This window comes from Capra hircus, chromosome 3 (assembly GCF_001704415.2).
Source record: "Capra hircus breed San Clemente chromosome 3, ASM170441v1, whole genome shotgun sequence".
Taxonomy (NCBI): Eukaryota; Metazoa; Chordata; class Mammalia; order Artiodactyla; family Bovidae; genus Capra; species Capra hircus.
In genome coordinates, this window is record NC_030810.1 from 107103887 (window position 1) to 107120662 (window position 16776).

The 16776-nt window shown below is 44.5% G+C and overlaps 1 protein-coding gene across 1 annotated transcript in view; it reads left to right on the forward strand.

Moving 5' to 3' along the window:
* The window catches only part of LOC102182460 (CD48 antigen), a 44210-nt gene extending 34523 nt beyond the window's left edge, over positions 1–9687 (forward strand). The window contains exons 3-7 of the mRNA XM_018046336.1: positions 1566–1856; positions 3793–3903; positions 4239–4384; positions 7306–7424; positions 8177–9687. Of these exons, the coding sequence (XP_017901825.1) occupies positions 1566–1856; positions 3793–3903; positions 4239–4384; positions 7306–7416 (659 nt within the window). The 3' untranslated portion in view covers positions 7417–7424; positions 8177–9687. The remainder of the gene's footprint in view (positions 1–1565; positions 1857–3792; positions 3904–4238; positions 4385–7305; positions 7425–8176) is intronic.

The following is a 16776-nucleotide window of genomic DNA, read 5'->3' on the forward strand; positions in this document are numbered from 1 at the left end:
ATTTATCTCTTTTTTTAATTGGCTTTGATTTTGCTGATCAAATCTTTTTATTGTTATCTATGCTCGTAAGTTTGGAATATATTTGACTTCAATTAGCATTAAGCTTGATTTTTAAAGGCTTAAGAAAATGGGGGTTTACTTTTCTCATATAACCAGAAGTCAAGAGGTAACTTTCTCTGGCATCCATGCGTCTGTTCAGCATTGACCCCTGAGGTGGACGTTCACTCTATCTTTCTGCTCTGCCATCATTGGCACATGGGTTTTGTTCTTGTGCTTGTTGCTTTGAAACAGGATAGCCGTTTCTCTAGGTGTCGTTCTAGAAAAAAAAAATAGCAAAAAAAGAAAGACAGGGGGAATAATATTTCTTGTGTTGAAGCTTTCTCTTTTCAGGAGTGAAGACTCTTCCTCTCATGCAGCAAATTCCCCTTACTTCACTGCTCAGAACAAGTGCAAGTGTAAGAAAGACTGAAATGGAGAATTTTGCTTTCTAGATTCTTCAGTAGACAAAGTCAAGGACAGTGAGGAAAGAGGGACTGAGCATAGAGTGAGTTACCTAACAGATTGGCCACCTGGCCATTAACATCTGTGTTTACCTATGTTACATCCTGTCCTCTAATCCATTTATATCTGCCGTAGTAAAACCATCTATTGTAGTATTAGTGGATTTGATTTATGCATTTCCAAATCATGTTGCTAGGTACATAGTAATCTAAAATATCTCTGGCCTGCTTAATGTTTTTCATGTCAGATGAAAGCAGTCTATAGTGACTGTTGCCACACTTGCAATCATTTGGTTGACATTTTCCTCATTTATTATTTTCCATCTCTCTTTTTGATCTTTCTGTATCATTAATATAAATAACACATAGCTGGTTTTACCTAATTTTGGTCTTGTTTTTTTAATAGGGGGCTATAATGAATTCAGATGTATTTTAATTTTTTACATGTATGGACCTACTCCAGACATCTTATTTAATGTTTCTTATCAGTTTTTTCTTGCCTTTTGTTTTATTAATACAGTTTTCTTTTATCCAAACTTCTAGCAGTTTGGAAATTATACAACATTCATTTTTATTTCACTGGTTACTAAACTTACATTTTTACTTTAACATTTGAAGATAATTAATGTTTTTTAATTCTCTAAACAAAACAAGACTGTAAACATGTCTTTACAGTGTATTCTCAGTGTTTCCCATGTTTCATTTATTGTATAGACAATAATATATATGGTTACCATATATTGATATATCATGTATTTACTTATATAATTATCAGATTGTTGTTGTGGTTCAGTCACTAAGTCATATCCAACTCTTTGTGACTCCATGTATTGCAGCACTTCAGGCTTCCATGATAATTTAGCTGTCTCGACATAACTGAGCATGGAAAGTTAAGCTATCAGTGGGCTGGGAATCAGAACCTCTTAGGCCAGGCAGAGTAGGTTCTTTCCTCAGGCCTACAGTTAGAAATCTCATGTAGACATATCACGTGCTGAGAAAAGTGATACATTCAGATTGGCCTCCAATCTTGAAGCTCAGCTTCTCTCTTGTCCCCTGTCACCCCAGATCCCATCCCCCACCCCCAGATCCAGATTCGTTCATCATCTAACACATCTGTCTGGTGCAACATCAGTCTAGAATGTGAGATCCCAGGAAACACAGGGAACCTGACAGTGACCTGGCTAAGCCAGGGCTTCTCCAGGCACCTGGAGCAGAGAGGGATACCCCCCAACTCCAGGAACCTAAGCCTGAGCCTGCCTATAAGCCATGTCAACAGTCACCTCACCTGTGTGGTTAACAACTCTGCAGAAGAGAAGAATGCAACCTTGCACCTGGAGGACATCTGTCCCTGGAGGGGTGAGTGTGATCAGTTAGGAAGGTGATGAAAATGAGCCAGCAGAGACTAGGGGAGGGCAAGGCTGGTAAGTCTCAAAGAAAATGGGGGGTACTGAGGAACATTTTAAGGCAGTTTACGTGATGCAACCAAAACATCCCCACCTCAGTGAATGGCCACAGCCTCATTGCAGTCTTGAAACCTACAGTCCAGAAACTGGACCAATTAGGAGACTAATGCTTCACCCAGAACAGAAATGTGAGACTGGCATGTGTACACCCCCTTTCCCAACATCAATAAGCCTGGGAGGCTGAATTAGACATCAGATCTGAGAAGAGGAGGAGAAAGATCTGAGGAGTAAAGACTAAGAAACTTAGGGCCACCTGCCCCCAACCGTGGAATACTCCTGTCACCCAGACTCTGGCCCTTACCCTGGGTGGGCAGGACTCGCATAGCACATTCAGGCTGATAGATGCCCAATTTTTACTGCATTCCAGGCTTGTCCTTTCAAAGGATGGTTACCACGTCTGAGTACATAAACCACAGTTCAACCCTTCTCTGAGCAGTGTGAGAACCTGCGGTCACTACAACCCATTACTATACTTTCTCCATCAGCCTAGAGCAACACCTTGGTTACATAAAGGGACTAAGTGGGGTGGGTTATAAGGTGTGAACCCTTACAAAAGAGCCTCAGACTGTGGTATTGTAAAATGCCTAGGGAAAGAAGTCCCCTACTTTCCCTAGGAATATAAAGCAGGAACAACTGATGTTAAAAAGGAGGTGTAATTACTAGTTCAGTTGCCCTATCCCACCAATGCCCTCCTGACCCCTACTTGCTCATGTGGGGCTCTTGTCTGAATGGTTTCTTTCATCTCGTTTCTTCACTCACTCAGATTTCAACCCTCACAACTGAGTGCCTACTGGGTGCTGATGATGGGGGAAAGGCTCAGTGAAAAATAAGATAAATCCCTGTCCTCAAGGAACTTACAGTGCTGTGGGGGCTTCACCACACACTGGCTGTGAGACTTGAACAGGTTACTTAATTTGTATAGCTTTTCCATAATATGGATAATAATTGTATCTACTTCACAAGGCTCTTGTGAGAATGAAAAGAAGTACTCTGCAAAGAGATACAGCACAGTATCAGATATCAGTAATATCAAATATCAGATATCAGTTATGTGTGTGACACAGATCATGTCAGTAATTATCAGAAGATAGTTCAAAGAAGGGGAAGAGTAAATTTCTAAACATAAAAACAAAAAACAGCAAAATTCTGTAAAGCAAGCATCCTTCAATTAAAAAATAAATTAATTTTAAAAAGCCAGATGTTAAACAATAAAGCTGGAGAAAATACAAAGTATATGGTTTTGGTATGAAAGAAAGGAAGGAAAAGAGGAAGGGAGGGAAGGAGGGAGGAAAGAAAGAAGGAAGGAAAAGAGGGAGGGAGAAACGGAAAGAGGGAGGAAGGAAGGAAGAAAAAGTTGAGCAACTGCTGCCTGAGTTGGGAAAGGCCTCACAGATATGGGAACACTTGAGATGGGCCTTGAAGGATGAATAGGAGTTTTATTGTGGGGTTATAGAAAAGACATCCCAAACAGAGAAAAGAACAAGCCTAAGGTCTATCGCAGTGTCCTTTATCCCTTCCTCCTCTTAGAATGTATTTTTCTTCTGAGAGTCTGAGAAAAGAGGCAGGTGAACAGGATGAACAGTGTCACACACAACTAATGGAAGCCTCTGAGGGTCCTGTTCAGAGATCGGACAGAAAGTCTGGTGATGAAACCTTATAGTAATAGTGGTTAGTGTGTAGAGAGACTAGAAAGGAAGAAACTTGTCAGAGCTTCATCAAGGACGTACACTCAGGACACAGGCTCTGAGCCAGGGGGGGCCCCACCTGCTCCCCATTGCCTGCCCAACAGGCTTGACTGAAGCAGATCTGACACCAGCCTTTGACTCCAGGTTCTCTTCAGAGCAAATGGCGTTGGCTTGGCATCCTTCTCATGGCTCTGATGGTGAGCCTAGGGGCCGGAGTGTGGATCTGGATAAGAAAGAAGATGCAGACCAGGAGAGGCAGGTGCTGGGTAGACCCTGACGGGAGGGCTGGGATGAGGGGGATCTGGGGGAAGGGAGTGGATCAAGACCCCAGGGAGGAGGGCAGGGCACTGGGCAGGTAGAGGCTCATTGACCTCTTCTGTGAATCATTCATGATAGAAGCCTGGGGTAGAGCAATGCTGGGGGCAGGAGCTATGTGCATGTCCAGAAAGGAAAAGAAGAGGAAGGCAGGGACAAGACAGGAGTCTGGGACCTGATCCATGATCCAGAGGGCAATGACTGATCTCACTCAAGGGCTTACAAGGGGCCACCTCCAATTCCATTCATTCTCATTGAGCATCTGCTGTATACAGGTGAGTCCACTCTCCTGCCAGAGGCTCCAGGCATGAAAGCTACTCCCCAGGCCCTTCCCACAGAGGAATCTGCTAACCTTCAGACTGGTGTGACCAACAGCCTAGACTCTGCCTATGAAGAGATCAGCTTCCTGAGACACCTTAAGGTGGGTCCAAGGGAATCAAATCATACCAGTTCTGCTATGTGCTCAGAGGCAGTAAGTCTGGGGAAATCCAGAGTATTCTATTCCCTATCACATTCTGGGTCCAATCCTTGCTTTGGACAATATGGTTGCTGTGCTTGGCTACCCACAGCATGTTGGGAGCTGAGGTGCCAAGTTAGGAAACCACTGATGGGGAGCATACTCCACTCATATGCCCACAGCCTCATCACATCCTCACCAATATCCAAGGAGGGTTGGCAGAGCAAAACAGTGTAAATGACCAGGTGTCTGGTAGACCCCATCACCTATATAAGACACAAGGAAGTAAAAGGAGGACACAGTAGCAGATCAAGGATTGAGAGCAGACCTAAGAAGCTGAGGAGCACCAGGAAAAGCTCATTTCCTCTTCTTCCTCAAGTCTTTCTCTGTCTTACCTACCTGAGATCCTACCACTAATACCACATCTTTAGGTAAATGTTTTGATGCCCTCCCATTGATGAGGTGTTCCTGGGAGGGCATCTCATGTTGGCTACTGACCCTTGGTTGGAAATTGGTGCTATAGTCACAGATAGAATGATTTCACGAGTGGGGAAGAACTGAAGACAGCAATTACAGGAGGAAAAAGAGGACACCTAAGGGACTTCCCAGAGCAATGATTCTCAAATAGAGCTTGCATCAGGAACACCTGAAGGGCTTGGTAAAAATGAAGTTTTCTGGGCCCACTCCATGAGTTTTTGATTCAGTAGGTCTTGGCTTCCCTGGTGGCTCAGAGGTTGAAGCGCCTGCCTCCAATGCGCTTTGATCCCTGGGTCAGGAAGATCCCCTGGAGAAGGACATGGTAACCCACTCCAGTACTCTTGCCTGGAGAATCCCATGGACAGAGGAGCCTGGCAGGCTACAGTCCACGGAGTCACAAAGAGTCGGACACGACTGAACGACTTCACTTCAAGGCAGTCCCGAGAACTTATATTTCTAACAAATTCCCAAGTGATACTGATCCCAAGTGATCCTGGTCCCACATTGAGAACCACTGGACTAAAAGGGTGAGCAGAAGAGAAGCAGGGATGCCCAGGAGTAGCCAATGGCCAGGTCCTCTCCTCTCTCATCCTTTGACTTCCCCAAAGAGGGGACAATGCTAGATGACTGAGTCACAAATCATCAGGATCTGGTCCAGTCCCAGCAGGTTATAGTAGGGGAAAGTGAGACATAGAGGGAATACTTGGACTTATCAGAGAACCATGCAAACGAAGCAGAATAGGGGTGTCTTCGTTCCCAGCCTCGTCTTCCACTCACTGTCCTCAACTGCCCCAGTGCCCTCCACATTGTGACTTCCCATGGCAGTCCCTCTGGGTAACATCCTTACCTAGCCTGGGCCTTGGGAAACTTAGGAAATTGTTCACTGTGACCCAAACCTTAATACCCCTGCCGAGAAGCACAGGAGGGGAACAATGAGTAACTCTGGGATAGAGAAACAGATGAGGCAACATCTGACCCAGACATGCAGCCCCATGCTGAAGCCTCTGACACCTCAGTTTCTGCCCTTGGGGAGCTCCCAGTCTGGTGGAGAAAATAAACTCCCTTCAAGGAGACAGGAAAGTGAAGTGAAGTCGCTCAGTCGTGTCCGACTCTTTGCAACCCTGTGGACTGTAGCCCTCCAGGCTCCTCTGTCCATGGGATTCTCCAGGCAAGAATACTGGAGTGGGTTGCCATTTCCTTCTCCAGGGGATCTTCCCGACCCAGGGATCGAACCCAGGTCTCCCGCATTGTGGGCAGACGCTTTAACCTCTGAGTCACCAGGGAAGCCCTAAGGAGACAGGAAGCTAAGTGCAAAAAGGATGAGGGTGGCATAAAGAAAGAGTCTGGAGAAATGGATATGAGGCTCTGACACAGGTTTCTTTCTTTCTTTCTTTCTTTCTTTTTAATGAAGTATGGTTGACTTACAATGTTGGGTTAGTTTCTTGTGTATAGCAAAGTGATTCAGTTTTAGACAGATAGACATATACTTTTCCATATTCTTTTCCATTATGGTTTGTTACAGGGTATTGAATATAGTTCCCTATACTGTATAGTAGAACCTTGTTGTTTATCCCATTCTATATATAGTATTTTGTGTCTACTAATCCCAAACTCCTAATTTATCCCTCCTCACCCCGCTTCCTCCTTAGTAACCATACGTTCATTTTTCTATGTCTGTGAGTCTGTTTTCATTTCATAAAATGAGTTTGTGACACAGACTTCTTGATCAACTCTAGAAAATCACTTCCCTCCCTCTACCTCAGTTTATTCTTTTATAAAATGAGGATTACAGTAATAATAGCTTACATTTATCTGACACTTTTAAGCCTTCCACAGTAACTTTTGCAATGAGAGCAAAGTGATTTACAAATTAAAGTCTGTCAAATATCTGTTGAGCACCTACTGTGTTCCCTGAATTGTTTTTATCTGAGCTATGAAAGTCTACAAAGCAAGAAAAGTCCTTGGTCTCATAGAATATTCTAGGTTGAGGGGACAGAGAGTGACAAACCAATAAGCAAACCATCAAGTTCTAGGTGATGGTACGTGTTAGGAGAAAATAAAGCAGAAAAGAGAGGTGGGGTAGGTGGTGTGCGATTTTAACTAAGGCTGTCAGGGAAAAACTCACCAAGAAAAGAGACCCTGAAAGAAATGAGGGGGTGAGCAAAATGGAGGTCTTGGAGTGGGGAGAGAGGCAGTATCTTGGATAGAAGACAGAGCAAGTGCAAAGATCCTACAATGTTCAAGAGAGAGTCTGTGCTGAAGCTGTATTTAGGGGAGTTATCAGGCTTGAGAGTCAGAACTACCTGGTTGAAGACAAGAAGCTCATAAAGAGACGTAGCTTGACTGACCCTTCTATTTGATGCTTAGAAATTGATCAAGACAACTCCTAAACTGTGCTTGAATTGTAGAAAGACTCGGAGAAGGGCAACTGCCACTCACATAACCCTGAGCGTACTTCAGCCGTCCACACTATCTACGAGAAGATCCGGAGAAGTCCAAAACCCCAGGGTGATGCTTAGCCCATGATAAAACCAGAGCTGGAGAGGGTGTGGAGAAAAGGGAACCCTCCTACACTGTTGGTGGGAATGCAAACTAGTACAGCCACTATGGAGAACAGTGTGGAGATTCCTTAAAAAATTGCAAATAGAACTACCTTATGACCCAGCAATCCCACTTCTGGGCATACACACCGAGGAAACCAGAATTGAAAGAGACACATGTACCCCAATGTTCATCGCAGCACTGTTTATAATAGCCAGGACGTGGAAACAACCTAGATGTGCATCAGCAGATGAATGGATAAGAAAGCTGTGGTACATATACACAATGGAGTATTACTCAGCCGTTAAAAAGAATTCATTTGAATCAGTTCTGATGAGATGGGTGAAACTGGAGCCAATTATACAGAGTGAAGTAAGCCAGAAAGAAAAACACCAATACAGCATACTAACACATATATATGGAATTTAGGAAGATGGCAATGACGACCCTGTATGCAAGACAGGAAAAAAGACACAGATGTGTATACCAGACTTTTGGACTCAGAGGGAGAGGGAGAGGGTGGGATGATTTGGGAGAATGGGAATTCTAACATGTATACTGTCATGTAAGAATTGAATCGCCAGTCCATGTCTGACGTAGGGTGCAGCTTGCTTGGGGCTGGTGCATGGGGATGACCCAGAGAGATGTTGTGGGGAGGGAGGTGGGAGGGGGGTTCATGTTTGGGAACGCATGTAAGAATTAAAGATTTTAAAATTTAAAAAAAAAAAAAAAAAAAAAAAAACCAGAGCATGAGGGGGACCTTGGCAAGGTCTGTCCCATCCATTTACCCCTTTACCCTTGGGCCCCCAAAGATCCCTCCTAAAGGTGGAGCTGGGACTAGAGCCTAGATCTTCCTGAACAATCTCACTGAGCTGCTCTCCCAAGTTCCTACCAAAATTTTCTCGCATCACAGATGGTAGGTGGTGGCTCTTCCAGTTAAATAACCAAATATGAGAAGCAAAGCCTTCAGCCTTCAGCCTTCAGCCACACTTTGGACCTGTGAACCTCTTAACCCTGTTAGGGTATACTCATGGTCAGGTAGGACCTGCACAGGGATAGTGGAGGGAAAGAGATGATTTCTCTGAACAGGGAGGAACTTGGGGCCTCTGAGAAGGATGAGCCTTGTGGGGAGGACCTTCAGGGTTTCACAGTCAGCTCACCACTATGAAGAGTGAAAAGAACGGCCCTTGACTATTATAAAAAAGAGGCCTGTAGGTACAAGATTCAAGGTCAGCTGCATTGTAGAGGGGAGTGGTGGAAAGAGAAGTAAACTGGTTTTTTTGTCTTTTTTTTTTTTTTAGCTCTGTCATATACTAGAGTTAATTATAGACACAGGAAATGTACTATCTAGGTTCTCAAAGTTCAATTCACACACTCTTATATTTTCAATAAATTATACATGCTTGCACAAAAGTCAAAAGGCATATCTTATTGAAATAATAATTCTTCATCATTTTATTGTTATTAAAAATGGGGTCTTGTTCCCCTTGTGTATTCTAATTTTATTAAGATAATACATATGAATCATATATTAAGCCATGTTATTCAATGTCTCTACAGTTTGTAACAGTTTTTCATTTGATCCCTTTGAATTCAGGGATAAATAAAAATGTTAACAAATGATTATAACTTATGCTTCCTTCTTTCCAATGTTTATGCTTCATTCTCTTTTCTTATCTAATTGAATTGGCTAATACTTCCAAAGCCATGTTAAATTATCATGAAGATTATCCTTATATTGTTCCTAACTCTAATATAAATGCTTCTAGTGTTTCTCCATTAAGCACGATTTTGTGTTTTGGGTACGGCATATCTGCGGTATCATGTTAAGGAAGTATATATTTAGTCTTATTTTATCTCATATTTTATCAAGAATTTTACCAAGAATAATGTATTAAATTGTATTGTTTCCCACTTATCACCTGTGAAGATAGCATATGGTTTTCTTTTTTAATCCATTAATAATAAATTAATAGATGTCTTAGGATTGAACTATTTCAATATTAGAATAAATCTCAGTTAATGTGTATTATTTTTTTAATGTGATAGTGTTTGACAATATCTTTATTTAGGATTTTTGCATCCTTATTCATAAATGAACTTCTCTTGCACTTTCTTTCGTGGTTTTTTGGTCAGTTTGGTATTTGTGTCATGCTTATTAAAGATCCCTTTATCCTCATTTTGTGTAATAATTTAAAATTTGCTTTATAGTTAAAAAAAGATTTTTTTTAAGAAAATGGTTCTCGTTATTCAGTATTAATTTAATTTTTATCATGTTATATGAAGATGTATAAATGTGAAACTCTATATTAGTGTCTTATGCTTATATTTTTTAAAACAATGTATATAAAATAAATTAGAACCAAGCAGCAAAACAGTGGGGCAATGATTATTCAAACATATTCAGACTGAAACATGCAACTCTAATGTAACATGATGGGTGTTTTGGTTTTGCCAAAATTGAACCATTGGTGTTGGCATTAAGGGGAAAAAAACTGCAGGCTCACATCAGGTCCTATATTTAATACTTTTTAAACTTTAATACAAAAAATGCTAGTTCACAAACATTTGCTATACCAACATTTGATTAAAGTCTTTGTTTACCAGAACCTCATCTTAACCAAAACTCTGCCTAGTAACAAAAGATAGATCTCCAAAATTGCTTCATTCACCTGAAAAAAAAATTATTAGCATGACATTATTGAAGTCTTCATTCAACAGATATCTATTTATTTGCCACTGGAATCACAGGATAAGAATGTTCTTTATTGGGTATTTGCACCCATAATGGGTATTTACAACATTACTGCTAATGAACTTTTATGAATTTGTACCACAAAGATGAACCCCATGACTCTTCTCACAAGTCAGACATGTCCCTGACAGCTACCTAGCAGGAACTTTTGAATGTGATGTGCCTGTTGGAGAGGTGCTGAGGGAAGAAGGGAGCCAATTTGTCAAATGCCAATTTAGTGAATGATCAAGTCATCAACAAGTCATCAAAGTGATCAAATCTATCCATTTACCAGAAACTTATTTTTTTAGCTGTGTGTAAAACTTAAAGCAATTCATATTGGATAAAAAATGGTTTAACAGCTTTTGAAGACTTCTGTTATTTTAGCTGGCAGGTTTTCATTATTTCTTCCTAAGAGCACAATGTTCCATGTCTCTCTACCTAGCTCCCTGCTGGAGACACAGAGAGAAGTCAGTTCATAAGACAGCCTGAGATGAGAAACTGGGGATGCAGAGAGATGAGACGGACAGGCAGAGGGACTGGCAGACTGAGGCCAGGGAGGCAACTCTGAGGCCAGATCCCTGGGGTCTTTTCTCCCCAAAGTTCTCACAGGCTCTGGTAATCCATCTGATTCAAATAATAAATTTTTATTAACAATTAATAGAAACAAATATTTTATAAATTTATCAAATTCATCAACTTGTTCATCCTGTGATTTGCCCACTTAGAAAATGGATTTTTCTATCAACTATCTTTCAGCAAACCGGTTTTAGCTGAATTAACCGTTGGGCAAATGTACGTGAGCCTTACAGCTTAATGGATAAGAAATTAGGCTTTGGGGCCCAGGTGCCTGCATCACATCCTCACACCACTTACCAGCTGCATACATATACTTGAGCAAGGCTTCAACCTCCCAGTGCCTCCATCTCCTCAGCTGTGGGACGGTGTTGTCAGGCCTTCCCTCATAGAGCTGTCGGCAGTCACTGAGTTACCAGACTCACAGCACTCGGAGTGGTGCCAGCATCAATAGTACAGGATATTATTGTCACTCTGCCCCACCTCAGGACCAGTCCTCCCACCTGTCTCCTCCATGTGAACCACCCACCAGGTGGTCTGTGCCATTATCTGGTGCCCCCAAGAAGACTCTTTAACACAACAGCAAATGCAGGCCTGAAAATGCCTTTGTTATAAGGTGGGCACCTGCAAGATCCAAATATATACATACATACATTATGAGATTATTAAACTCTCAGATTATTATTGAAATGAAAGCAAGAAATATAAGCATTCTAACAGGGCACTTGCAGCAGCCCGAGACTATAAACACACCAGTTTGAGAAATACCATTCCAGGAGCAATAGACCCAGATGGTAAAGGCAGCAGACACAGGGCAGAGGGGTGAGGAGACAGAAAGCCTGTGACCCACAGGGAGGCCACATCATAGCCGGCCCAGGCTGATGGGGAGGAGGAGAGAGGAAACAGAACCACACGGGCAGGGCACTGCTCGGGAAACAGGAAGACCCCACCCAGAGGAGACTGTTTCTCAGTAGTTTTCATAGAACGAGAGCAAGTGGAGCAGGCAGGGTTCTCCAATTCCCATTGCCCAGAGCCCATGCTCTCCTCCCACCCTCACCAGGCAGCTGTGAGACCAAACAAAGAATACAAGCCATTACATATAGGTCTCTAACTCATGTGCTCAGACTTCAGGGTCCTGACAGAAGGCAGGGTCAGAGAAACGCAAATGCACAGGTTTGCCGAGGCAAACAGAGAACAAACAGAAAGACTCCAATCAAAGATGGAAAAGCAGAAAACAAAAACAAAAAAAACCTAACAAGAGACCTGCACAAATATTTGGTCCTCCAAAATAAAGGAAAGAAACAACAGTTTGCAAAAAAGATCGATGAAAGCACAGGGAAAAGATGAACTAATAGAATATGAAGGGAGTTGGGGTGAGACAGCGAAGAAAATAATTGAGAAAATTCTTTTGAAGAACTTAAAAATGCAAAGAATAGCATCAACATGACAGGAAATCCCATCAGTGATGTGAAAGACAGAATGAGAAAATAATATAGAAAACAAGAGGGGAGCAATTAGAGCAAAATGGACTGACCATGGGAATCAAACACGTAGCTAACTAGTTCCCCAAGGAAGACATAGAAGGAGTGGAGAAATAAAATACTTCCACTTCCTCCCCCAGAGCCTCCCCTTTGCTTACTAACAGAGCCCTGACTGATCCTACTGCAAGATGAGATATCTGGTGTATGCGGTATAGGTGGAGAAATTCCCGTGGTCTCATGGCAGGTGAAAGTGAAAGTCACTCAGTCAGGCCTGACTGTTTGTAACCCCATGGACTATACAGCCGAAGGCCACTGGAGTGGGTTGCCTTTCCCTTCTCCAGGGGATTTTCCGACCCAGAGATCAAACCCAGGTCTCCTACACTGCAGGCGAATTCTTTACCACCTGAGCTACCAGGGAAGCCTCATGGTGGGTAGGTGACCCTACTCTGGCCAATAATAGGTAAGGAAAGTTTTCTGGGAGCTTCTGAAAATGACTTCCATCCTGACTAGAGGAAGGAGGGAGAGGAGAAACTCCTACCCCAAGCTGCCCACTGGTGTTGCTGTGTGACAGTGAGGATCTTGAAACTGTTGGAGCCATTTCAGAGCAGAAGGAAGGTCAGGAGGTGCAGAGGCTGAGTCATAGCTCTTCTCTGGGCTTAGGAGTTACCAAAGGAGCGGCAAGAGTGATGCCACAGATGTGGGGAAACGGCTGTGTGAAGATGGGTAAAAGGAAACAGTTTTGGAGTTTGTATTTGCCAAATTACAGAGTGTAAAGTTGTGGTCGAAGATGGGCATTGGACATGTAGATTGAAATTAGGTTTTGGACTTCTTATTTAAGATGTTCGTGAACCAGGTAAATGCATGTGTGTTCTCTTCTTCCCTGGAACTATAAAACTAGGTAAAAGTATTTTGCTTAAGTGTATCAGTCACATCAAAGAGAAACAGAGAGGCAACCATTCAGCAGACCAGAGATGCCTGGAATCTCAGAGATAAGGAGAATGGTTGCCTAGTAAGGCAGAGTCAGACCTGGGGCCAATTATATCAGAATCTCTGGGGTTGTGCCCAGGGGGTGGGATTTTGTTAATGACTCAGATAAGCCCAGTGTGCAGCCAAATTTGAGAACCACTGACCTGGAACACGCATGCAGGGACATAGCAGAGGATGGAGTCGTCTTCCCAGAGAAACCACAAGGACTCAAGCTCAGAGGGCCAGGTAGGAAGGAGAGTAGGGTGAGAATGGGGCTGAAACAGGGAACCAACCTACTGGGAGGTCTGGGTATGAAACAGTCAACACTTGAACCCTCCCCCAGCCCAGGCTTGACCTTCCAATGACCATGACGCCAGGCATTTCTTTCTCAGACATTAACAAAGGAAAGCTCTTCTAAAACAAAAACAAAACTTCAAAGTCCTGAATAAGCAGCTTGTGTGGGTACTGGGCCTCAGGAAATCCTTCTCATTCTGACATTTAGAGTTTTTCCAGCATAAGCACCAGTCCCCTCCCCCCCAGCCTGACTGCCCACAGAGCTGCCTGGCTGTGTTTTAAACATAAGAGGAAAATCTCTCTGGTGGGTGAGGGGCCCCCAAAGGTGGGCGATGGGAGGTCCTCTGCTTAAGTAATTGAGATGGGCCCCTGTGCCTGTGACCATGAGGTGGGAGCCCAACCCTGGGCTGAATTCTAAAGGATTAAGAATGGGGGAAGTCTGACTCCTGGATACACAGGGCACCACTTCACCTCTTCCTGCTGAATCTACGCAACAGACATTTCCCCCAGTGTCCAGCCCATCAGGGGCACCCAGGAGCTAAACCACCATCAATGCCTCCCACATATCTAGTTACTTTCCAGTGCAAAAGCACTTTCACCTGTGAGAGGCAGATAAGTACTGTGATTACCTTCCCATTTTTCAGATGAGGAAACTGAGGCTCCAGAGAGGTTAAGTGGTGAACCCCAAGGTGTGGAAAGTCAGTCCATGGCAGAGTCTGGCCTAAGACCAGGTCCCTGCTCTTTCAGACCACTGGTCTTTACATAAGTTCCTCATGGTGCAGTGAATCTCCCACTCGAGATGGTTTCAAACCTTGAGAAGCCACATGAGAGGGAGGGAGGCCAGGACTGTCCCAGGGCAGCCTCTCACTGTCCTCACACACCGCAGATAGAGTAACTAAGGCCCATGGCTGCATCTCAACCATCTCTGAGATCAAGATGATCTCAACCACAACCACTTCCCCCAGCATTTAGTGAGTCACAAATAGGCCTTAATCTCCCACCACAACCCAGACCTGCAGAGCCTGCTGGCCTGCAAAGCCTCAGCTGGTTGGTCTCCCAGCAGGGCCCAGGGACCCTCACGGCCTGTGAGCTGCAGGCTGGTGGACCTGCCCTACTCCCTGGGGCAGTGAATTGTCCTCCTAGAGAGTCTTGTGGTCCAGTTTTCACAGGGTCTTTCCTGCTTAGTCTGAACATCCATCCCATCAGACATACAACTACATTGCCTTTTAAACCTGGAGAATTCCCCCGGTAGAGGGACTGCTCCCACCCCAATCTTGTGCCCAGCTCCTGGGCGGGGGGGGGGGGGGGGTGGAGGGGCGGGGCTCCAGCCCAATCTCAGTTTGTAGGTGACTCTCACTTGAACCACATCAGTTGGGCCTCTTTCTTCTGGGCTTCGTATATCATAAGGTTTCCCTTCTTGTTCCTGGCTGGACAAGTTCTCAGCATCTGTCTTCCACCCAGAAGGATTTGGACCAAGCACAAGGTTCTACCCACACCAAGGGCTCAGGACAACTGCCCCACAGGGAAGAGGCAGATCCCTACTCACTACCCTGAAAATGTGCTCACACAGAGGGGAGAGACAGCCCCAGCAGGAGCAGGTAACTGGGAAAAACCTCCCTATTTTAGGGGTCAATCCATATGGCCCCCCTCACGTGGCCCCCTGAGACCCTGCCCCGTCCTACCCCAGTGGGTGTTCTGTTGACTCACCCTGGTCCCATCCCTCCTGGGAGAATGCTGGGATATCACACATGTTCTTAAACAAGACGGACAGCTTTCAGCTAAGCTGCACCCATGACCGATTTCAAATCAGCAAATATTTACTGAGCACACTTAAGGAGCACGTTGCCAGGGCCCTCCTTTCCTGTCCAGTCACCATCTGCTGCAGTCGCTGAGTCCCGAGGAGCGTGTCACATGTGCTCCATCCCCCCACAGTTCACCCCACAGCCACCGTGTCCCCTATGGGTGCCCCACCTCTTTAGGACTGTCCATCACAGGTTGGGCCCAAAGACACAGTCTGCGTCCACCATCTTGCTTCCAGTGGAGACACAGCTTATGCATGTTTCATACTCAGTTATTTGCTCTCAGCAACAATAAGAAAGAGAGAAGAAAAGAGAAATTTCAATTGTGCAGCAAGTCCACTCTAGGAGAATCTACTCTCTGCTCAAACTGAAGGCCTGGAGTGAGCCTGAGATGGAAGTTGTAAATCCACGGGTTCCCTCAGGCCCCTTGGTCCATCTCTCTGCTCCCACCCACTTTCCCCGGGGGGATAGTGCTGCTGGGAACTGTTTAAAAGCTGCCTCTTCAGGAGGAGAAGGCTCTGGTCTCTAGCATTTGTCAGTCTCTGTGGTGTGGATATCCCCTCCATGGCTCATTTCAAACCACCAGCATGCTGACACAGAGCACAGACTCGGGAAGAGACGCATAAAGCCAGCTTTCACAAGCCAGCTCCTGGTGTTTCTAGCACATCACTGTCTGGGGGGAATCTAACATTTCAATCTGCAGACACATGTTCATGTAGTGTTGCCCAGAAACACAGACAACTGTTACCAGGAGGAAAAGGCAGCCTCCCCCAAGGCAGGAGGACGACTTCCCCAGGGTGGTCCATGTGTCTGCACTGCAGCAGCATCCTAGGGGTCCACAGGAGTGGTCTTCACTGTACTTTCCGTTCAGTTTAGTTCAGTTCAGTCGCTCAGTCATGTCCGACTCTTTGCAACCCCATGAATCGCAGCACTCCAGGCCTCCCTGTCCATCACCAACTCCTGGAGTTCACCCAAACTCATGTCCATCGAGTCGGTGATGCCATCCAGCCATCTCCTCCTCTGTCATCCCCTTCTCCTCCTGCCCCCAATCCCTCCCAGCATCAGTCTTTTCCAGTGAGTCAACTCTTTACATGAGGTGGCCAAAGTATTGGAGTTTCAGCTTTAGCATCATTCCTTCCAAAGAACACCCAGGACTGATCTCCTTCAGAATGGACTGGTTGGATTTCCTTGCAGTCCAAGGGACTCTCAAGAGTCTGCTCCAACACCACAGTTTAAAAGCATCAATTCCTTGGCGCTCAGCTTTCTTCACAGTCCAACTCTCACATCCGTACATGACCACTGGAAAAACCATAGCCTTGACTAGACGGACCTTTGTTGGCAAAGTAATGTCTCTGCTTTTCAATATGCTATCTAGGTTGGTCATAACTTTTCTTCCAAGGAGTAAGCATCTTTTAATTTCATGGCTTCTGTACTTTCAGTTCAGTTCAGTCGCTCAGTAGTGTCCGACTCTTTGAGACCCCATGAATC